At 34.7% G+C, this 23939-nt stretch overlaps 1 protein-coding gene and 1 long non-coding RNA gene across 3 annotated transcripts in view; one reads left to right on the top strand and one right to left on the bottom strand.

The window, feature by feature from the left end:
• The window catches only part of LOC120588264 (uncharacterized), a 75968-nt gene that overhangs the window by 13119 nt on the left and 38910 nt on the right, over positions 1 to 23939 (bottom strand). The window lies entirely within an intron of this gene.
• PRKG2 (protein kinase cGMP-dependent 2) overlaps positions 1 to 23939 on the top strand; it is a 96426-nt gene that overhangs the window by 57535 nt on the left and 14952 nt on the right. Inside the window, exons 10-15 of one of the 2 annotated variants that reach the window (XM_039845557.1) lie at positions 380 to 478; positions 1816 to 1969; positions 3875 to 4011; positions 5692 to 5781; positions 7787 to 7928; positions 22411 to 22574. In XM_039845557.1, coding sequence (XP_039701491.1) covers positions 380 to 478; positions 1816 to 1969; positions 3875 to 4011; positions 5692 to 5781; positions 7787 to 7928; positions 22411 to 22574 — 786 coding nt within the window. Of the gene's footprint in view, positions 1 to 379; positions 479 to 1815; positions 1970 to 3874; positions 4012 to 5691; positions 5782 to 7786; positions 7929 to 22410; positions 22575 to 23939 lie in introns of those variants that run through there. The other variant, XM_039845558.1, reaches the window with a different exon arrangement.

Raw genomic sequence — 23939 nt, 5'->3', positions numbered from 1 at the left:
AAAGAAAGAAAGAAAGAAAGAAAGAAAGAAAGAGAGAAAAGGAAGGGAGGGAGGGAGGAAGGAAGGAAGGAAGGAAAGAGAGAAAAGTTGTTGGTAAACCTGGACTGCAAGGCAGAAAACTCTAGAAATGTTTTCTCACTGATAGCCTCTTTGCTTTCATAAACTCAAAGTATCAATTATATAACTTTTAAGAACTATTCTATGTATTATGGCAACACTGACACACATAAATTATTGAAAAACAATTTACAAAGCCTTGAATAACCATAACAGTCTTTTATGAGCTTAAGAAGAATGTCAAGTTGCAGTGCTGTCACACAGAGCTTTTAATTTAATTTAATTTAATTCAATTTAATTTAATTTAATTTAATTTATTTAGAACATTCAATCAAACAGTCGGGACTTTTGAAGAACTCCAAAAATACCTTGAAGGTTATGTGGCAACCCTGAACCGTGATGATGAAAAAAGACATGCAAAGTAAGTGGAGAAATATTTTCCTAAGCTGGATATGGCTTCAGCAGTTGAGGAATAAGAGGACAAATGGGTGCGATTTATTATGCAGTGACTTTTAGTGTGTCTTCACTAGAAAGTTTGGGGAGTTCCTTTAAATTGTCTTCTAAAGTCAGTTCCTTATTTTGGGTGATGAGTAGTAATGGTAGGGTGAAATTTCCTGATAGGGAATCTTGGAAAAAGAATACTTCACATTGTCTGGTGACTTAGCTCAAAAGGACATTAATTAAGAAATGATGCCTCTCTTGCCTGTGGAAATCAAACAGGAATGCCACGGCACTAGAGTAGCCCATTCTCTCTGATTTCAGGTAAGAGCTAGTAGTATAGTCAGAATTATTTAAAAAATATAAGGAAACTATCTATGGACCAGGGGTGTGTGTATGTGCGTGTGTGCGTGCGTGTGTGTGTGTATGAATGAGTTGGGTAGGGCTCTAAACATAGTAATACTGATAAGAAATACTTTGTTTAATAGAAAAATCTACTTTGTAAAATTAAAATTATTTGAAAATCCTTTGCTAAAACATTTTATAGTGTGAATACTTAAGCATATGTTCACAGATAGTATAATGAAAGCTGAAGAGTCCAGAGTTGTAGAAAACTGACATTTGAGTTAAATGAGAGCATTCAATCAGGACCTCATAAAGCTTTTTTTTTTTGCAAGAAACATATTTGCAATTTCCATGCCAAAGGCCTTTTGTAGAAGTAATAACAATTTATAAATATATAATATAGAGAGGTAAACCTTAAATAAAAGAGAAAAATGGATATTTCCAAATAATCATACTTAGATATGAAGAGATGTATTTATTATGTTTCACAAAGTAGTTATTCTGGTTCAGTCACAGAAAGCTTCAAAATCTGACAAAAATAGCAAAACAGCAAGGATTCTCAGTGTGGCATGCTCCTATATGTGCAGAAAAGAAAATGGCTCTATGGCTTTATTTTCTCTCATTGACTCTTTAAACACACACACACACACACACACACACACACACACACACACACAAAGATAGCTTTATTGAGATATATTTTAAATACCATACCATTCACTCATTTAACCTCTCATTGATTCAATTTGACATTTGTCTATTATTGCCAGTGTGTCAGTTTTTTGTTTGTATATTCAATTGTTTTTTCTCCCCAGACGTGACTGAATCTGACCCTATAAAACTTGAGATAGGCTTTGTGGCAACTGTGGGCAGTAATTACTCAGAAATAAGATTGCTGTGAGAGTAGAATTTGTGTGTAGTATTGACCCCTGCTTGACAAGGGGGTGTATGTAAAGTGTCACTTCTCTTGTACAGGAGATCCATGTCTAACTTGAAGCTGTCCAAAGCACTATCTCTGGAGATGATTCAGCTGAAGGAGAAGGTGGCCAGATTTTCCTCATCATCCCCATTCCAGAACCTTGAGATTATCGCAACACTGGGCGTTGGTGGGTTCGGAAGAGTTGAGCTTGTAAGGGGTTTACGTTTCAAGCATCTGCGAGAAGCCTTTTGACTTTTTTTGTTTCATATTCCAGTGTATCTTGGAGAACTATATGAATTGTTATTGCTATCTAAAATGTTGCTTTGAGCTGAAATTGAGAAAGTACACTTTTCAGTCTGTGGTATAGTAACAGGTTTGTGCTAGTAAGTAACTTACAGCTGTTATTTCAAGCTTCTTACATCACATCCTCTGGTGAGTTTTTTTTTTTGATAGTAGTTATTGGAAAGTGTACCAAGTAAGCATTTCCAAAGACTATAAAACATTAAAAATGTTATTTCCTAACAGCAAAATGTGTGTATACATACACTCATGACACATTAACCATCTGTATACTAAAGAAAAAAATGTGTCTAGTGGAAGTGCCATAGAAACAAAATCTTCAATATTATAGTTTCATCTCTTAAACAACTTCACTACCATGTTTGTCTTTGGCTTTCATTATTCTATTTTTGGGTTGCTCAAAATTTTCTATCAGGGAAAAAAAAAAGAAAATGAATGCAAGGGGTTGTTTTAGGAGCAGCCTTCTGTAGTGTTGATCAGGACAGCTGGGAACATATGGCCTGATTTCAGCTGCATCTTCCACATCACCACCTCACTGAGCTTTTAACCAGCTTCCAAAAAGTAACAGAGTGCTAGTGTTAGATCAAGTGCTCCGAAGAAACTGTAGAATGGAGATCTGTGATCTGATTAGATACAGATGGCTCTGAACCCTTGGCAATTACCAAGCCCTTCTTTGCTGAGCAGATTTTTAATGATTCTCTGTGCATTAACCTCCGGGAACTATGCTGACACTTCCGCCTGCTGGGTAGCTCTGGGCACGAGCAGATCTGAAATGCTGCCAGGAAACTCTGGATAGTACACTTCACACCCAGTCAGTAATTCATCTCTGATGTGTGAGGGGGGTAGAGACAATTTTTAAATAGGCCTAAGAATATTTGTAATGTTTCTTATACCATATGGAGAGATGAGGGCAATATCCATCTGCAGTGATATTATTCACCAAGGATCTTGGCCAAAGAATTGAATTAACAATACTGAGATCTGTTTTGTTTTGTTTTTTTCCTATAGTTAGATAATAATAATTGAAACAATAACTCTACCATTAATTTAAAAGTCATAGGTAGCACTAATGGCAAATGTGAGAAAACTATAAGGTGCAATCATTTCTGCACAATTTAATTATGTGTCAGATATAGTCTGCTTACGTTTTAAGCCTATCTGAATAAATACCTATTAAAATATTTTAATTTCCTTTTAAAAGAAAATTCTGTTTGTCCATCTAGAGCAGTGCTCTCCAGCAGAACTTTCTGCACTGAGGAAATGTTCGATACTTCACTGTCCGATAGGTAGCAAGATGTGAATTTTGAGCTTTTGAAACATGGCTGGTGCAATTGAGGAACTGAATTTTTATTTTTAATTAATTTAAAGTCAAATAACCTCATGTGACTAGTGGCTATCATGTTGGATAGCACAGATACAGATCTTGATTTAATATGTTTTGTTTTGAAAATCAAAGAAGTAAATGTTATGAAGGAACAATTTTTGGCAATTCTAGTTGAAATTTTTTGTGCCACATTCAAAACTGAATAATTTCTAAACATTAAATCTTTTAACTAGAGTTTTTTTTTTTTCTTGTTTCTATACAAAAATTTTTAGAACTATGTTCCAGATATGTGAGCTCTCTTGGAAATTACAATGAAGGGGAAGTGCATATACCTCAATAAAACTCAGTCCCCAGAGGGATAAGTGGTTAAAACTTACATACAATTTAAATGTGAAAGAATTTATTTTAACTCTCATTAGTTAACATATTTTATATAGATGTAAATCTTTCCTAGGAAGTTAATTTTGAGGGCTCTTTCTCCTCTTATACAGGTTAAAGTGAAAAATGAGAATGTTGCTTTCGCTATGAAGTGTATAAGGAAGAAGCACATAGTGGACACTAAGCAACAGGAGCACGTCTACTCAGAAAAGAGGATCCTGGAAGAGTTGTGTTCTCCTTTCATTGTGAAGTAAGTGAGCATTTGGCTTCTAGAACTTAGGATTTTAGGCTCTTATTTTGTTTCCATGCAAGAGGATGGACAAAGGAGGAAGACAAGGCCCCACTCTGAATTCTCCATCCCAGTCAACGCAGCAGTACATAAAATGTTGGAAGTTTGAGATCTGGAGTCCAGTGCCTAGATATTTTTATGCTTAATAAATAAGTGTGTACGCATGTGTGCAAGTGTGTGTGTGTGTGTGTGTGTGTGTGTGTGTGAAATTGTTGCAAAATAATTTAATTCTTTTGCAGAATTTGGGAAGCAAGGATTCATTCGAAATCCTTCAAGGAGCATGCTGCTATTGAATTCCTGCAAGAAGTGGCATTTGGGCCCATGTTCATTGCCAATGAGCAACAGACTATGGTCCTAGAGGTGCCTAGATGCTGAAAGATCCATTTCCTAATAGTTACTGTTTTATTTGTAGCTATCGCTAGAGTTCGAAAGAAAAATAATGTTATTCTAGGTCACAGCTATTTTTACTTGTGAATTCATGGGTTAGTGCTGTAAGCCAGTTTGTATTTTCATATATGTCTGAGTGCCCCAAAGTGTAGCTTTAGTGATTTCTGGGTGATGTAAAGTGCCCTTTTAATGAATAGAATTTATACTTTTTGATCAAATGCCCTGAGAGAATCCATATTCCTGATTTTTTTCGAGATTAAAAAAGAGGTATGAACCCAGACAATGCTGACAATAGAGTCATCCAATTATATTAATTATGTTCCTAAAATACATCCCCCTCTTTTTTTTGTTATCAATAATTAACAAATTATGATGAGCAGCTTCAGGTCATGGATTAGGTTTTATTCATTTTCTCAGTTCCTTACTATTGACATACAGTAAGGTAGTAATGATATTAAGAATAAACATTAATGACATTTATTGAGAAATTAACATGCGGCAGGCCTATGTTAACATGATACCCTGTCCAGGTCCAACATCGGGATTGAGGCTGTCATTTCCCATGATTCTGAGAGTGCTGCCAACTCAGGACTTTGGCTCAGTCCCTCTCTGGCCATTGCTCTTCGACGAAGAGAACTCCTTTGCCCGAGATAAGCCTGTCTTTCTGGGTACATCCTGCACCCAATGATGGCAGAGTTCCTTGGAGCTGAGACTTTTGTTGAAGCCCAGCTCTCCCTCTACCCAAATCTGCTTCCATCCCCCTCTGTGAGTGTCGTTCCCAGGTGTACTCCCCACTTAACTTACTGTTTACAAACCTCTGCCTTAGAGTCTATTTTCTGAGACCAATTAGAGGACATAAGGCACAGGTGTGAAAAACTTACTCAGGGCAGATCTCAAAGGAGATATATGCAGAGGTCTTTGGGTATTTGGAGGAAGGAGAGGACGCATTTGGTAGGTAGGATAATGAACTGCTTTATCAGGAAGGTAGCCTTTGAGCTTGGCCTTGAGGAATGGATAACATTTTTGTAAGAGAAACTGAGCTTATGAAGATGTCTGTGGGTGGAGGGCAATCTAAGTAAAGGGGTCAACATGAGCAAAAGCAAGGCAGTAGGAAAAATCAGAGTACTCAGCAAGAAGCTCAGAGTAACTGTAGGATGTTTGCATGTTCAAAACATTATTGATGATACTCTTAAGCAACTTTAAAGAGGTTTTAAAACTAGATAGTAGTAACCATGTTTTTATCTGTCTTCACAGATTATATCGTACTTTCAAGGACAAAAAGTATGTATACATGCTTCTGGAAGCCTGCTTAGGTGGGGAGCTATGGAGTATATTAAGGGACAGGTAATGAAAAAAAGATTATAAACAATAACTTTTGTCTACTCACAACTAGTCTAAAGGATTATAGAATCATTTAAAAAGATATGAAGGAAGTAGTTAAGATTTGATTTTAATAACATGTTATCACTTGATAAAATAAAGTAGTAATACTGATACTTTCTTAGCCAACATTATAATCGTGTCATAGGCACCTTGTAAGGCAATTGTCAGTTTCATATTACAGATTAAAGAGCGTGAGCTATGCATGGTCACATAGTACGAGACAAAGTAGGTATAAACCCAGATGTTTCTAATTTTGAATCTCTAGAAGAGAGATGAAGAAAAGTGGGAAGTGGTGAATCCCTTTCTGCAAAGCAGAGGAAGATGTCTGCAAAGATTCAATTTTACAAAAGGGGTCATTGTCAAAACCAACAATTTTTGCTGAGCACCACCTGTGTACAGTGCTCCACAGTATACAGTTTGGGGTTTTCTAGACAAAGTAGCTTTTTCTAACTAAAAGTAAAAAGTATAAACTTTTCCTCCAATGAGTTTGAATTTATTTGGAGAGATAATGTATGCAATTTAAAAACATTTTATTATTTAATCTGAAAACTAAGCATGACAAAGAAGTTGGAAATTTGTAATTGAATGCCAGAGGAGAGGAGAGATAGAAAAATCTGTTGGTAGAAGAAGGACTTGAGCTAAACTTTAAAGATGACCAAAATGGAGAAAGGCAGAGAAGAAGGAAAACGAATGTAAGATACAGAAAGAATGTTGAGATAAATTGGTCTCTTTGTAGATGATGAACAGCAGAATTTGAGTAGAAGACTAGGGCAGCAGAAAAGGAGATGGAAGGTAGGTTTGCACTAGGTTGCAGGAGTTAATGCCAGACGTTTAAACAGTATTACCTGGGCCAGTTGTTCTCAACCTAGACAACACGTTACACTCACACAGGGAGCTTTTACAAAGTAAAAATGCTGGGCGCTATTCCAGAGATTATGGTTCAGTTCATCTGGGATGAGGTCCAGTAAATGTTTTTTTAAAAATACTTCTCAAGCAATTCTAATGTGTATTCATGGTTGAGAATCACACCCCTAGGCCATAAGATAACATCAGGCATCTGAGTAGAAGATGCATATGTTGTATTAGGAGCATACTGTTAAACGGATCTGAATGGGGAGAACCTGAAAGGGTGAGGAGACTTGCAAGATACTTGCAGAAGCATTTGCATCACCCATCTTTGCTGCCATAGGCAATTCTATGTAGAAAATCTAAATCTGTTTAGAAACGGGAGTTTCTACTTCCTGTTAGGCACTGTGTCTAATCCTCAAAATGACATTGTTAAGTAAGTAGTAAACTCACTTACAGATAGGGATCCGAGTCTTAGAACTTGCCCAAGAACTTAGCGAGTGAAAGAAGCAGGAGTCAAATCCAGTCTCTTTCACTCCAAAGCCACATCCTTCTATTATACTATGCAGCAAATCACCACTGCATTTTAACAATTCAGTATGTCAGCCTTCACACAGTGCTGACACAGGGCAACTCTAATATCATCAAGGTGCACCAAATAGGAAAGATTTATGACCCTATTTCTACAGTTATTGTTACATACTTTGCAGACAGGAAATGCAAATGATCATTTGAATCATTTTTTAGTCAAGCAATCAATTATAAACATCTGGTTCAAGCTTGCCATTGAAATAGTTGCATTTTCTCCAGAGTTGTGTTTCTCCATAAATGTCGAAAAAAACTTTTCTCATCCTTCTATGTTCATATGTAATTACCAGAAACAGTTGTTTAGATGTAGACATTTTAATTTTAGCAAAGTAGTTCTTGTTTGTATCAAGTATTCACCTAAATTTCTCTACGATCAGTAGTCTAATCCATTGGCAATGTAAAGTACTTTTTAATGTTGGTGTTCTGTGAAACATTTGTATTGCATAAACTTACCGATACAATAATTAGCACCTAGAACAGACAACAAAGATGTACGTCTATAGTTTTAAGAGGGAAAACGATTTCATTGCAGAGGCAGCTTTGATGAACCCACCTCCAAGTTCTGTGTTGCTTGTGTGACAGAAGCATTTGATTACCTGCATCGACTAGGTATTATCTACAGGGACCTGAAGCCAGAAAACTTAATTCTAGATGCTGAGGGTTATCTGAAATTGGTAAGACAAATTCTCTTACTTACACTACCGTATGAGCTATTTCCAAACACAAAGTTGTGTTATAGCTGCAATTTATTTTAATTTTGGTACACATGTTATTTTCACTTTGGGTAATAGAGCTTTTGAAATTGACGCACACAACACGGAGCTGTGTTACCAGCACACTTTGTTTTTGGTCTAGAAACTTACTGTTTCAACCATATTTGTGATTCTTACTAGGGATTCACATAATAGAATGCCTTTAAAATTGCATTTTGTTAGTGTTTTTGTCTAATAATTTTAACTAGATTTTCATAGATTCCTGCACACACAGGGACTGGCTGTAAAGGATAAAGGAAGAAGGTAGTATGGCTCCTGCCCTGAGATAGCCATAGGGAGAAAAAATACACATATGAATGTTGGTAGTATTTTTTTTAATCTTCCTAAGTGATTCTAAAGTACAGTCAGGGCTGAGAATCACAACACTAGAGTATAGGCTCCTTGGGGACAGAGAGCTTTCCTTGCTATCTATCTTTCTAATTCTCTCATGCCCAACATGAATCCTATTTCATGTCACACTAAAGAACAAAATGCGCTACTAGTCACATAAACTACTTTCAGTGAGAAACTATATTAGAATCCCATCAGGATGGGGGATCCAGGATGAGTTTTCCTGAGTCCATTTTCTAAGTACCTCAAGGACATTAAACCATCTCTGAACTTAACATTTACAAAGATATTCAGTTTCTCACATCAGAACTTTTATATATGGAAATAATAATAGCCACCATTTAATGAGTAGCTAACTATGTGTAATGCTACTGTGGTAAACATTTTGCAATTAGTATATTTAACAATCGATGAGATAGGTTTTCTCTTCTATATGTTACAGTACATAATTTAATTTTAGAAAGTATGTATAATTGCTAAGCAATTTCTCTCTATAGTAAAGGAGTAAAATTAAAGTCCTTTAGTATGAAATCTGGCTAACTTCCAAGAAACATTTTGATCTATTTAAGCCTATTTTACCTGTGAAAGACAGCTTTGAGAATTGGCGGGGTATTAACACAGGGTCTCAATCACTCCTTCATAATTCCTTCATTGGCTATACCTCTCACAGCTCTTTGGGTAAATCCTTTGGAATATTCTAGAAGTAAAACTATCACAAGAGATGCAGATATCCATTAGATTCATTTCTTTTTTTTCATAGCTGTTTTTAAAATGGTAGATAGCATATTCAATATTTGTAGACATAGAGGTCAATAAATTTCTGTTAGCTATTGTCATCCATCCTGTTAACTCATTTGCCAATCAACTAAATAAAGATTCATAACTAAAGCCTTTACAGATTAAAAAGTAAATGTGGGCTATTTCCATTTTTAACTATATAGCAAACTAGATATCCTAAAATCTTTTCACTACAGAATATCTAAAAATACTGGATGAAACATGAAAAGCAGTGTCACATGCATGGCTGAGTTTATAAGAGCTTTGGGATCCTCTTGAGGCTGGGAATCAAGCTTGAGCAGTAGTGTAGGGTGGAACTCAAACATTCAAGCTGCTGTCTCATGGGCACCCAGCAATTCCAGGTGGCCTCGAGATTTGATTTTATTACCTTCACCCTCTAGAAATAGGAGACCAAGTTTTGGGCCTGGGAAATGTGGGAAGTTGAAACAGAGAACATTGCACAAAGTCAAGAATCACATAGATTATACTCTCAAGGAAATAGAAAACAAGAAAAAAATCTTAATTATGAAGACAGAGTAAATACAAGAAGACATGCATTTCTCATTATTGGGCTCTTGGTAGAGAAATGGAAGTCTCTTCTAAGAATTCTTGGCCACAGAATGGTCTTTATGGAGATTGGGTGCCCAATCTTCAAGGATAGAAAAACTCAAGCAAGAATTCAAATGAAAATGGAGCCATGTTGGTAGCATGCTCAAGCTTCCAAGAATAAATGTATTCTCTCTGGAAGAATGTACTCTCGGCTCAGGACTCTCAAGAGATAAAATTTCAGGGAATATGAGCTCACACTTAAAAAATAAAATTTAAAAATATATGAGGGAAAAAGTACCATGAACATTATTTGACACAGGCATATAACTGTTTAATATGTTGGAATAAGCAGATAAAGAATGTAAAATAAGTATATCTAATGCCTTTTAAAAAAAGAGAGAGAGAATAACATGAGTAAGGAATAGAGTCTCTCAGAAAAGGTCTAACAAGTTTAGCAAAAACTAACAAACCTGTTAAGAAATTAAGAACATAATAATTGAGATGCAATATTCAGTGGAAGTTTTTGTTAATGGTAGAGTAGCTTGCATTGAACTAATCTTGCTAAGATTAGTTATAATACATGTAAAAAATGTGTGCAGACATTGGAGAGCAACACAAGGTAGACTTCCCAAACCTTGAAATAAAGTAACCACACTGAGTCAAATCCACATCGATACAGCCTTTTATAGCTGTTCAGTTCAGGACACTCATTGTGTAAGGCATGAGGGATAAACCTTTAGTTAACATCATATCTAACAGAGAAATATTCAACATTGTACATTAGATTGTGAATAAGGCAAGAATATTTTTCTCACCACTTTTTTCAACATTGTAACAGTGGTCTTAGCAAATGAAATAAACCAAGAAAAAGAAATTAAAGGCCCAAGATTAGAAAAGAGGATGTTACTTGTCTTTATTTGTGGGCAGCATGATTGTTTATGTAGAAAAGCCTAAAGAATCTACCAAAGAAGTACTAGAAAGACTAAGTAAATTAAATAAGATTACAAAGTCCATATACAAATAAAAATTCCATTTTATATACTAGTAATAAATATTTTTAAATTAAATAAAAATACCATTATAATAACATCAAAAATTATAAAATAATTTTGAATAAATTTAATGTGTAAAAATGTGTAAGACCTCTACATTGAAAATCACAAAATGTTGCTGAGAAAAAAAATAACTGAACGGTAAGGTACACTATGTTCATATATTGGATAACTCAATATTTGATAAGATGTCCTTTCTCAACAAAATACCTACAGATTCAAGGCCATACCATAAAAATTGGAGCAACCATTTTTTAGAAGCTGAGATGTTTATTCTAAAATTTACATAGGAACGAAGTGTTCAGAAGAGTTAACAATCACTTTGAAAGAAAAAAATTGAGAAATTTATAATACATGATACTGGATTTAACTATAAAGCTACAGTAATCAAGTTCAGTGTGATAATGGTGTAAGAATAGACAAATAGCTTAATATAACAGAACAAAATCCAGAAGTAGACATATGTAGTCAACTGATTTATGGCAAAAGGGGAAAGGCTAGTCTTCTCAATAGGTATTGCTGAAACAACTGGATATGCATATGTAGGGGAAAAAAATGAACCTGACTCCTACCTCACAATATATACAAAAATTAATTCAAGATAGATCCTAAATCTATAAAGCACCCAGAAGTAATCATTGAGTAATGTCTTTACGACATGGGGAAGAGATAGTAGATAGCAGATTGCACAGATAGTAGCAATCTTAAAAAGTTCAGGCTGCTATAACAAAAATATCACAGACTGGGTGACTTAAACAGCAAACATTTATTTCTTGCAGTTTTGGAGGCTAGGAAGTCTGAGGTCAAAGCTCTGGTAAATCTGGTGTCTGGTTAGGGCATGCTTCCTGGCCTATAAACAGCTGCCTTCTCACTTCTTCAAATGGGGAGATGAGAGAGAGAGGGAAGGAAGAAGATAGAGATAGACATAGAGATAGATAGCACTCTCCAGTCTCTTATAAGGCACCAATCCCATCCTAAGGGCTTTACCCTCATGAATACCTCCCAAAGGCCCTACCTCAAAATACCATCACACTGGGGATTAGAGTTTTGACATATGAATTTGGGGGTGGGGGACACAAACATACAGTCTTCATCAAAATTAAAAACTTCTGATTATCCAGACACATTGTTAAGAAAATGAACAGTCATGCCATAGACTGGTAGAAAATATTTGCAATATATATTTATGACAAAGGCCTTGATTGTATACAGAAATATATAAAGAACTTCTACAGCTAGATAATTACAAGACAAACAACCCAATTGAGAAAAATGGTGAAACATCTTGAAAAATCATTTCACAAAAGTAGACATAGGAATGATCAATAAGCCATAGCAGTAGTCATCAAGGAAGTGCAAATTAAAACCACAAAGAGGTATCATTTCAGACCCACTAGAATGACTATAATTTAAAAGATTAAGAGTACCAACCAAGTGTTTGTGAGTCATTCTCCACAATTTCTAGAGAGAAAATTGTAAACTGTTTGAAGAATAATTTTGTTAGTTTCTCATAGAGTCAAATCTATGCCTGTTCTATGACAAGAAATTCCACTTCTCAGTGGAACCCTGCTCGGTAGCATAAAGGAATGGATTATAGCAAGCGATGACATGAATAATTTCAAAAACCATGTTGAGCAAAAGAAGCTAGACACAGAAGAGTATATTTTCTTTATGATTGCATCTATTAACTTTCTAGAATAGGTGGTAGAAATAAATACAATGATTGCCTCTGGGAGGAGCATTTTACTGGAAAGGGGCACGAGGGAACTTTCTGAGATAATGGAAGTGTCTGTATCTTGACTGTATGGTGGTTGTGGTTACATGAGTATAATCCTCATTAAAATTCAATTAACTGTACACCAAAAAAAAAAAAATACATGCATTTTATTGCTTGGGAATTATACATCAATTTGAAAAATGTAATAGGTTAAATAGCAGATGATTCACAAATAAAGAGAAAATCAGTGAACTCAAAGATAAACTTAAGTCATATACAATGTAGCATAGAGACACATAAAAATAGAAAATAAGAATAATAAGGTGACTTGAAGAATGAGGTGAGAAGTTCTTAAAATATTTAATTGGAGTCCAAGATAAAAATAATATAAAAATGAGAGAAGGCAGAATTTTTAAAAACACCAACCATCAAATAGAGAATCCCCAACAAATCCCAACTGGGACAAGTTGTATTTATTGTAACTCCTCTCTTTGCATAGCAAAGCACTCCAAAGCTTAATGGCTTAAAACAACAATAATTATTTATGATCTCTCACAGTCTCTAATGTTTCAGTCAGATGTTTGCTAGGGCTGCAGTCACCTGGAGATTTGATTAGGGCATTCAGATCCAAGGTGACTTGCTCATATGGCTGGCAAAGTGATGCTGCCTATTAATTTAGGGCCTTAGTTCTTTTCCACGTGGGTTTTTTATGGGTTAAATGTCCTCATGGAATGGTGACTGGCTTGCCTCAGAATGAATTATCCAAGAGACTGAGTAAAAGCTACAATGCCTTTTAAGACCTATTCTCAGAGTCACCAACCAACACTTCTACTGTATTCTGTTGGCCACACAGAGTCAGCCCTGATTTATCGTGGGATTTCTTGTGAGGGGACACCTCTGAATACCAGAAGTGGATTGTTGGAGCTATCTGGGATGTTGGACATCATAGTAGCAAAAGTACAAAACAAAAAGAGAAAGTCTTAAAAGCTATCTAAAAGTAAACAGTTTACATAAGAAGTAAAAAATGGTCATTCAGTTGATGTCCTAACAGTAACAATAGAAGCCACAACACAGTAGAATAATATTTTTAAAGTTCTGAGAAAAAATAATTGATAAACATGAATTATAAATCCAGGAAAACTTTTTTAAGAGGATGAAATAAAGACATCTTCAAACAAAGATGAAAGATGTTTACTACCTACATACAAAGGATGTGCTTAAGGAAGAGAAAAAATGATCCTTGGTGAAGAATTTGAGATACAACAGGGAATGGTGACTAAAGAAAAATGGTAAACGGGTTGTTAAATCTTTTAAAATATGATATAGTAATTATTCTACTATACAGTATTAAAAATGAGAAAATGCTAAAGAACCGAATAACAGGAACATATAAACAGAGTAGACGTAATCGGAATTAAAGTAGGAGAGCATGTCAATCATTTTAAAAGAAGGCAGCAAAGGAGAGACAGAAAACGTAGAAAACAAAGAGAAAGCACAAATTGGGAGCAGAAAGAAATCTAACACATGCAAATAGATTTAGCTCTCTAAATAAAACCCAAAAATTGTCAAATAGATTTAAAAAATAAAAATCAGCTATTTGACGTTTACAATAGAAAGATCTAAAACAAGAGGATGAAGAAGGATTGAAATTAAAAGGATGAAAAAGATATGTTTGAGAAGTATTCGACAAATTTAAATGCAGTTTTCACTATGTTAGTATCAGGGAAGATGTATAACTAGAGATAAAGAGGGTTACTATATGATGATGAAAGGTTCGTTTTACCAAGATGATACAATAATCTTGATCTTTTATTTCCCAATTAAATGCTTCAAAAATAAGAACCAGAATTGGATAGAACTAATAGGAAGAAATGAACAACTGTAAGAGAATTTAATTCACCTCTCTCAGAAATTGATATAACATTCAGACCAACATCACTAAAGCTTTAGAAGGTGTGTAGAACACAATTAATTTACCTGATCTAATGGGCTTGTAGGATGTTCTTCCCAATACTTAGAAAATAGACATTAACAAAATTTGATCATATCCTGAGCCATTAAGCAAGTTTCAGCAAATACTATAAATAGGAATTAGGCTGTTCAGCAGAGCTACTTTCACTGAGCGTTCCTGAGGGGGTTGCAGTAGAAATTGGGGTGGTGGGGGTGCCGGGTAACAGCACAGCAGGAATGCACATCTGGGTGATGGACACTGGACACAATTGACAGCCTTGGACACAATTGTCTTCGAGGGTGATAAACTCCTTGTTAGGGTTACCTTGTCATCATTCAACAAATTTTGATAAATGGCATTTTTATCTTCATTATTTCTTGGCACTATCTCTGAGGGGTCAGATATCTAAGGATGACAAGTAAGGAAAGGTGTTTTTACCCAGGAAAGAAAAACTCATGAAATCTTGGAGAAAAGATGTAAGAGAAAGGTGTGGATTTTGAAAGTGTCTCTCTAGAGGCTGTAGAAATGTGCCCTTCTCTGATAATTATAGAGGATGTGTTTGTGGTAAAGAATGAAGACTTCATTCTACTTTTCTTCCCCAATTCATCATTGAGATTGCCAGCTTTATTTTTTCCCAAATGAATTCCACCTGGTCCAAGCTGTCTTTATGAGGAAACACATGGAGATTAATGATTAGTAGATATTACTAAAGGACCATGAAGTCTCACATCATTGTCTCTCACCTGCCCATCTAATAATTTCCTAAATCTATCTCCACTTTTAAGGCCAACAAGGGCTGATGAAGGCAATAATTGTTAAGCATTCTTCTGGTTATCATGAATAAATCAAAGACAGTATTAAGATGTAAGACAATACTTAAAGACTTTAAAGAAAAACCCACCTTGTTCTCAACTCAAGCAGAATTGATATAATACCTAGCCTTTTTGTGGTTGCTCAGCAGAAAGCTTGGTTGTAATCCAGTAAATCTCAGTTGTTACTCATTAATAAACATTCTATATGATTGTGCTATTAACTCATGTAAGTAATATACCTCGTGTGATAACAGAGCAACATAATCATACTTATACTGAGTATTCTATAAGAAAATACAGTGTAAAATATATTAAATGTTGATATTGTTGGCTGCTTCTTTATGATCTGCCTGACCCTCTACACTGATTACCCAGTGATGGCAGAAATTGTGCTAAGGTGTTTACTGCTGGACTTAGCACATGGCTTAGCACATAAGAATGAATAAAAAGTCAGTGAGGCAGCTTCTTCTCATTCTCAAAATAGGAACATTAAATTTTTGGATACTGATGTCAATGTATTTAAAGTAGAAATCAATAACATTTTAAAAATGGGAAGCAACCACTAACAAAAATTGTAACTCATCTCATTGAAATTTTATGAATATTTCAAAATAATTCAAGGATCAGTGAAGAAGAAACTTTAATAAATAGTAAAAAACAGAGTTGCACAATAGAGAATATTACATGCATACCATCACAAATGGGTTGCAGCTGAAGTGATAGCCTTAATGTTTCAGAAAGGCTAAAAATTAATGAGCTAAGCATCCAATTTAAGAAGTTGGAAAAAGGGGAAATAAAATAAGAGCAAAGAAAAGAAAGGGAAATAATAGTACATGAATTAATAAAATATAAAATAAAACAGATATGGAACCAAGCTTGGTGTTTTGAAAGATTAATAAAATTAACAAATCTGTGGAAATACTGATCAAAAGTAAAAGAGAAGAGATACAGATATATACTATCATAAGTGAACATAATTACAGTTAAAGCAGAGATTTACGTGGAGTGAAAAGTATATGGGCAACTCTATACTATCTTATTCTGTGAGGCTAGTGTAAATTTGATTCTCCAAAGGAAACTCCTAAGGAAAACAAACTAAAGTCCAATCTCACTCTTGAATTTAATCCAAAAATCAAGCAAAATATTAACAATTTACAAATTATGACAACACATCATAACAAGGTTGGATATATCTTAAAAATGCAATCATCATTTAACATTAAAAGTTCTATTAAAACAAGTCACTCCTTTAATAGATTAAAAAAATCAATTATACATCTCAATAAATGAAGAGGAATTTTTCATATATTTCTACATTCAGTTATGATCAAATCTCTAAGCAAACTAGGAACATAAATAAATTTTATTAATCCAACAGAAGATACCTGCCAAAAATTTAGAGCAAATACTGTACATAATGAAACATTAGAAGTGTATTCTTAAAAGTCAGTGGGATAAGCACTTCTATTCACTATTTTACTGGAGATCTTAGCCAATGCAATAAGATATGAGTAAAATTAAAAGATTAGAAAGTAAATAACAAAACCTGTTTTCCCATGTGATATAATAAACTCTATATTAATCCAGAATTTAACAACAAATTATTAAAATTAAATAGAGAGTTCAGTATGGTTGCTGAATGTAAAATTAATAATATAAGAACTCAATGTAATTTTAAATACCAGAGTTGATAATAATACAAATGCCTTTTACAAAAAGTATAAAAATATAATATGTATTTATATAAGTAAATATATAATGTATCTAGAAATAAAACTAACAAAAATGTCTAAAAGCTTTGAGAAACTTATATAAATTTATAGAAAGACATTAAAAAAGATCTAAATTAATAGGCTCATTCTTCTCTCTTCTGGGCATAGAGCTAGACAACATATCCTGGGCTTCTTTGTGCTGGTTAGAACCATGTGGCTTGGTTCTAGCTAGTGAGCCAACTTTCTGTGCACCACCATCAGACCTGGGCTGATAGTGATCTACTCAACTGATCTCTATGCAGTCAGGTGAAAGGAGCCTGCATTCCCTGAACCTTTTTGGTGGGGAGAGCTCCCTGCTGCTCAGGAAAACCCATTATGTGAGGAAGAAGAAAATTAATATAGAGTTTAAGCTTTTATACTTTCTTGGATATGTTTGTTGCAGTAACAAGCATTATCCTAACTAACTCAGAAATATATACTGTGTTTAAAAACAGGAAGATTCAACATCCCAAAGATATAAGTAGTAAAAGATATAAATTGATCTACAGGTTTGATACACTTCCAGTGGAATTCCAGCAGAGCTTTTCATGAAGCTTGGCAAGCGGAGTCTAAAGTTTATGTAGACTAACCAAGGGCCAAGAATATCCAAGACATTTCTGAATATAAACAAGAAGAACAGGGTAGGAAGAAATTCTCTCACATATCAGAACATTATAATGCCATAGCTCAAACTAATTACTAATGGAGCGGGGGTGGGGGGCGGATTTAAATTAAAACCACAGTGATTTAATACTTGCAGATGGCAAAACATAAAAATTGATATTACTAAATGATAATGAGGATAAAGAGCAATGGGAACACTTAAACATTACTGCTGGCGAAGGGATGATAATATAGTACAGTCCCTAAGGAAAATAATTTGACAATATCTAGTAAGGTTAAAGATACCACATCTTTGACCCAGCAATCCTACCCTCTGACACATGTCCACTAGGTAACATGGAAAATGATGATAATAGGAGCAGTTTTATAATAGCATACAATAAGATATAATACAAATGTCCATCAACAGCATAATGGACAAAAATAATCATGGCATGTCAATTCAGTGGCATATGATACAGAGTAAAAATAAAGGTACTACAATGTGGATTAAATTCACAGATAGGATCTTAAGTGAAAAAGGCAATTTGCCTAGAATAGATATGAGTTTTATCTAAAAAATTTAAAACTGAGAACTCTGTATTATTTAAGGACATTGGATACATAGTAAAATCAGAAGTGATTTTAATGAAAATGAAAAGATCAGCAAGCAAATGATATACATAAAAGTCAGGGTGGTAGTGGTGACCTCTAGACAATGGACAGGAGGACACTAACTGGAAGAGCACACAGGCTTCACATTGGTTCTGTTCTAATTATTAAATTGGTGGAGGCTACAGGGTGTTTTTATTCTCATGCTTTATAACTTGCATCTATGTCACATTATTTTATATGTGTCAAGGGTTTCCTAACTTGAAAATAAAAGTAATCATCGGCTCCATCTGTATTCTTTTTGCCAAACCATTATTAGCTGTTCTTATTAAGTGACAATTAAGTTTTTCCCACCAATTTGCTTAACTTACATTGCTTCTTTTCCCTTATATATATCTTCGGATTCCTCATCAAGTTATTGATAATGGAAATGTTCCCTTTGGAACTGGTTCAAGTCTCACCTCAATTATCTATGACCTTCCTAGATTTTAATGTTATGGTCTTTAACATTAGGATAGTAGTTCCTAGCTCAGAAAGCTGCAAAGTTGTTGCAAAGATTATACATATACATACATACATATATGTGTGAGTATGTGTGTGTAATTAAACAGAAGTCAGTGATTATCTTTTCATTCAGATTTTTTTTCACCAAACATACGGAACATCTGTTGTGTTACAAATGCCCTAGGAGGTAAAAAATGAATAAGATATAATGCCTCTTCTCAAGGAGCTAGACACACAACTAGATGATACCACTGTAAGGGATGTAATTGTGGAATATAAACAGTGTTAAAGAACATCATAGAAGAAAGGAATTGGTTGTGTAAATCCTGTTCAAAGAGCTGGTGGTATATAGAATGAGCTTTCAATGATTTATTCAGGTGGTTCTCATGTATGCAAAATTCCTCTTCATCTTGCCCACTTCCTACTAAACACTCCAAGTATTGCGGATGAGTCACCATGCCCCATAAAGAATGGATTGTTGCTATAAAAGACTCATCCATCCCATACCTTAGCCTCTCTCACTCCCTTCCATCCAGGGAAGCCATCACTGTTGTCTGTTGGTAGACAGAATAAACAGATTCCATTTTACCCTTGTCTAGACTTGGGCAAAATAGAACCCTAAAAATGCCACATAAATGTTTTTTTGGAATGTTATGTCTCCATGAATCATCTGGCTTAATTAGACTGGTCATTTTGATTCGACTAAGAGAACCAATATCTGACAAATTTACTGACCCAAAGAGAAACTTCTGGGAAAAACCTAATACTTACTGGACACCAGCTCCAGTAAGCCACAATGCTAATTTTTCTATTCTTGAATGATGCAATCATCACCGCAGTTTTAGAAGAATCTTAAAACTTTCTAGTTTATTAAAATCTTTGGAGACAATGGTTTTAAGCTTTCAGCATAATGTAAGCTATCTTTTATAACGGGGCATTAATAGAGACAAGAAAAGACCTGTGTGCAGCTTCTCCAGAGATTGTTCTTGAAAGCTTAGTTTGCCGGTAGAATTTTTAAAAGGGATGTGTCTATTTTCTTGTCTTCTAGAATGATTCATTTAAAACATTAATTTAGCCATACTTATCCCTCCTCTTAATCCTCTCATGGCCTCTTAGAAAAAAAGTTCTAAAGTTCTTTCTGTGGTTTACCTAACCACTACATATGGTCCAGCCACACTGGGCTTCTTGTCTGTCCTTGAACTTACCAAGCATGTTCCCAAAGGCTAAGGGCTATGCACTAGCTCTTCCTCTGTCATAATCATTCTTGCTTAGATTTTTACTGATTTCAACTTTCTTAGTTTACTCAGATATCTGTTCAAATTTGCTCAAATGTTACCTCTTCAAAGACGTGTTTCCTGATCACCCTATTTAAAGTACAATTCTGATTGCTTTTTGTACCTAACTCTGCTATATGTTTCTTCATAGCATATGTCACTATCTGACATTATTATGTATGATACTATATTTTTATGCTTGTTCTCTTTCTCTCAAATATAAACTCTAAGAGGACTGGTGCTTTTTCTGAATCCTGGTATATAGTAGCATTCAATAAATATTTATTAAATGAATAAAGGAAGGAACTTACCCTTCTGTTGCCTAGAAGGGATAGGGCTAAAAAAAAGAGACTGAGGCTTTGTGGTGATATCCATGGTGGTTTAAGACAGTAGTGTGAATTTTTATAGAAAATACACAGAACTTCATATCAGACAATCTGAGGCCTTCTATATTAGGCACATGACTAGATAGATCTAAGTGCTAATTTCCTCTGACCAAATAGATTAAAGTTGATAAAATCAAAAGAGATGAAGAAAGTGGTAACTTTTCATAAATCTCGAAATCTTAGTATAATTGCCATCTCTTGGGGCCAACAGGCAAATATCACAAAAGCAAAACCAACTAATTAAAATTTATCACTTTCAGAGCTGGAAAAACTCTCCTAAACATCTAATGAATTTCCAGTCATCCTAAAAAGGAAAGAAATGCAATGGAAAAAAAAAAACAAGTTGAAAAGCTGTTATAAAACAACAAAATATAATATTTCTACATATACGTGCATTAAAAATGTAATTATAAACATTGCTTTCTTGTGTCTTATATTTTAGTCTTTATAAAATTAGCTAGGATTTTCATATTGATTCTTTCTCTGAGGAATAAGTAGATATGCTTAATCTCAGCTGGTTACAAATTTTAATTTCATAATATCCCCAGCCATCTCTTAGGATAGAATTATTGTGAGTCGTTCTGTAGAGATAAAAGAAATCAGTAAAAGCCCAGTTCAAATTAGGCCGTTTAAATTCCCTTTTTCTAATAAGGAAATCCTTGCTGTTGACTGGTAAATACTAAAAAGGATTGGTAAAAAGTAAATTTCTAAGAGATTTATTTAAGGTAAAACAAAGATTTTAAACGTCAATAGTTGAATAAATAAATGAGGGCTAGATTTTATAATTTACTGACTCTTACTTTTTTAGGTAAGGACCTATTTTGATATGTTAACCTTATTTACTTAGGTTTTTAGCCAAGATTATTGCTATATTATTGACATAGTGTGTGTAATGAAGCTATTAAAATGTGTATGTTGAAGTCCAGGTATAATTTGTCTGTTTGCTTGAGGGAGGGGGAGGGCAGTTTTATTAAAATAATATCTATATGTATTGGAGATGAAAAGCATGCACTAAATAACTCCTGTGGAAGGAAACCCTCTGTTTGTTTTGCAGGGCAGGGCGTCAGTCATATACACTGCCTCGATTCAATGAGTGCGTCTTGTGTTGCTCCAGCCTTCTTTCCTGTCTCTATTCTGTGCACAGAGTTCATTGAATAGAGTCTCAGAAAAGTGGAGGGACCTATTTTGAAAAGAGAGGAGGGAGAGTTCCTAATTGTCAGTCAGGGTCGAGCTCCGGTGCATCCTCCTAATGACATCTTCCCAGCCACCTTCTTCCTCATGTCCCAGAGTAGATATTTTCTGGCCCTCTGAGTATATGCTTTGTATTGCATGATATAATATTAATCACGTATGTGTAAGTATTCCCAACACCTTGAGCTTCCCTTAGTCAACTCTGTATCTAAGCCTAGCACAGAGTCTGGCCTGTAGTGGGTACTGACTGAGTAAATATTATTCAGAATAAAGAAGTTAATTCAGGTGCTATAGACCTCTCACCTCCCTGAGAGGAACTGAATATGTACAGAGCCCAGCCAAGGTTGAGATGGGACGACCTGGTTTTTTCTTTGGACTGTCAGAATCTAGAGTATGCAGACATTGTGCATAGTGGTTTTTAAAGATTTCCAGAGTTTTAAACCCCATTTCTTCTCAACAACCCTCCTTCTTTCCCAAAATCTCAATTCTGCCATTATTTTTTCTCCTGTGAGAGAGCTTTACATCTATTACTTCCTGCTTCTCTCCTCTTCCCAATGAATATCACCATTGATTTGAAAATTATTTCAGTCCTGCTTGTCCTGAGTCTCACATGTGTTTTTATGGTCTCCCCTTGCTAAACCATTCTCGTCCTCTAGGGTCGTGGCTGTAGAGGTGTGTGCGTGGAAGTTAGATTTACACCTGTCCCTACAATAAAATAAACAAGAGGGTGTGCGTGCGTGCGTGTGTGTGTGTGTGTGTGTGGTGTGAAAAAAAGGGTGGGGGTGTAGAAAAAAGATTGGGGACGTTAGAGGGAGACTTAAAGAGGAATATGAGTTTTACGGTCTCTGAAAATTTCTTTGATGTTCTTTTCTAGGTCGACTTTGGCTTTGCTAAGAAAATAGGATCTGGACAGAAAACATGGACATTCTGTGGAACTCCAGAGTATGTAGCTCCTGAAGTCATTCTCAACAAAGGACATGACTTCAGTGTGGATTTTTGGTCCCTGGGAATTCTAGTGTATGAGCTCCTAACGGGCAAGTAAGTGCCTCCAAGTTGTGTTCACCCTCTTCTTCAGAGAAGTGCAAGAATAACTTCCTAATGACAAATATATATATAGGAGTTTAACATGTTGGAAATGTTTCTGCTTAAGTATGATGCCTTTTCCTGTTTACATTATCTCACATATAGTATGCTTGCTAGTTTATACTGTGAAAAAAAGATTGAGGAAGGTAAAGGAGAGCAGTACAGAATGCTGTGATTCACCTAAAAGGGCAAAGCCCTGTTATTATAGATGACATATTAGTGTGTGAAAGTTTTGATAATCCAACGTAAGAATAAGAAAAGGAATTGAAGTTATAGGCTGTTATCATTTCCTGTTACATATTTATTTTGTAATTGAGAAAATAGCAATCATAGTTCAATTAAATTAATTGATCAATTAAACTAAATTTAGCCATGGTCTTCTATCTTCCCAGTATAAATCGTTAACTAGAAATGCTAAGAGAAAACAACATTGCTGGATTTAAATTTTATTCCCCTCGTCAACTGCTTTCTGGAGGTGCTAATGAACAGAGACAAGACACAGCAGGGGTTTTAGCAGTTAAAATTGAATTGTCATTCACAATGAGATTAAAGGGCTATAGTAATGAATCCGAGATCCCAAATATTCAATATGCACGTGCATACACACACATTTATATGCATATGTATGCATACACATACATACATAGGCTATATGTAGTATTAACTCACATTTGTAAAGCATTTTACAATTTACAGAGCACTTACATGTGTCTTATCTAGTTTAGTGACCACAAACTTGTGTGGAAGTTAAAGCAGGAATTTTTATTTTTTATGATTATTTTATGATTTAAATTTAAATTTTATAGATTAGAAAACCAGGGCATTGAGGTACTGCCCAAGATCAAGGATATGATCCCAGATCTTCTAACTCTAAATGCGACAAGATCTATTTTCCATTACACATATGTACCATTTAGTATAACGCATGCACACACATACAGGATTCAGATCAGTTTTCTTTTCCATTTGTACCTCCATTTCTCATGAACTGATTTGATTAACCTTATAAACCTTTATAACTGATATTTTTTAGTCTTAATTTCAGGGAGGATTTGCCTTTAGAATGGCATAAAAAATACTGAATGAGCCCATTGATGGGAACTCAAGTCTTAACACATACTTTACATAAAAAAAATTTCATAGAATCTTCTTGAACTTTTTACACTACAAATTTTAATGTTAAATTACCTGTGGCTACATCTACTTTCTGTCTACATTTATTGAGCAAACAGATATGAAAGATTATATTATCTGTTATCAGTTTCGAATAGTAATTGCTTAAGATTTTGAAGGAAAGAAGGGAAAAATTTCCAGTTATTT

This window comes from Pteropus medius, unplaced genomic scaffold (genome assembly GCF_902729225.1).
Source record: "Pteropus medius unplaced genomic scaffold, Ma_sr-lr_union100, whole genome shotgun sequence".
Lineage (NCBI taxonomy): Eukaryota > Metazoa > Chordata > Mammalia > Chiroptera > Pteropodidae > Pteropus > Pteropus medius.
This window is presented reverse-complemented; position numbering and strand designations above follow the sequence as displayed.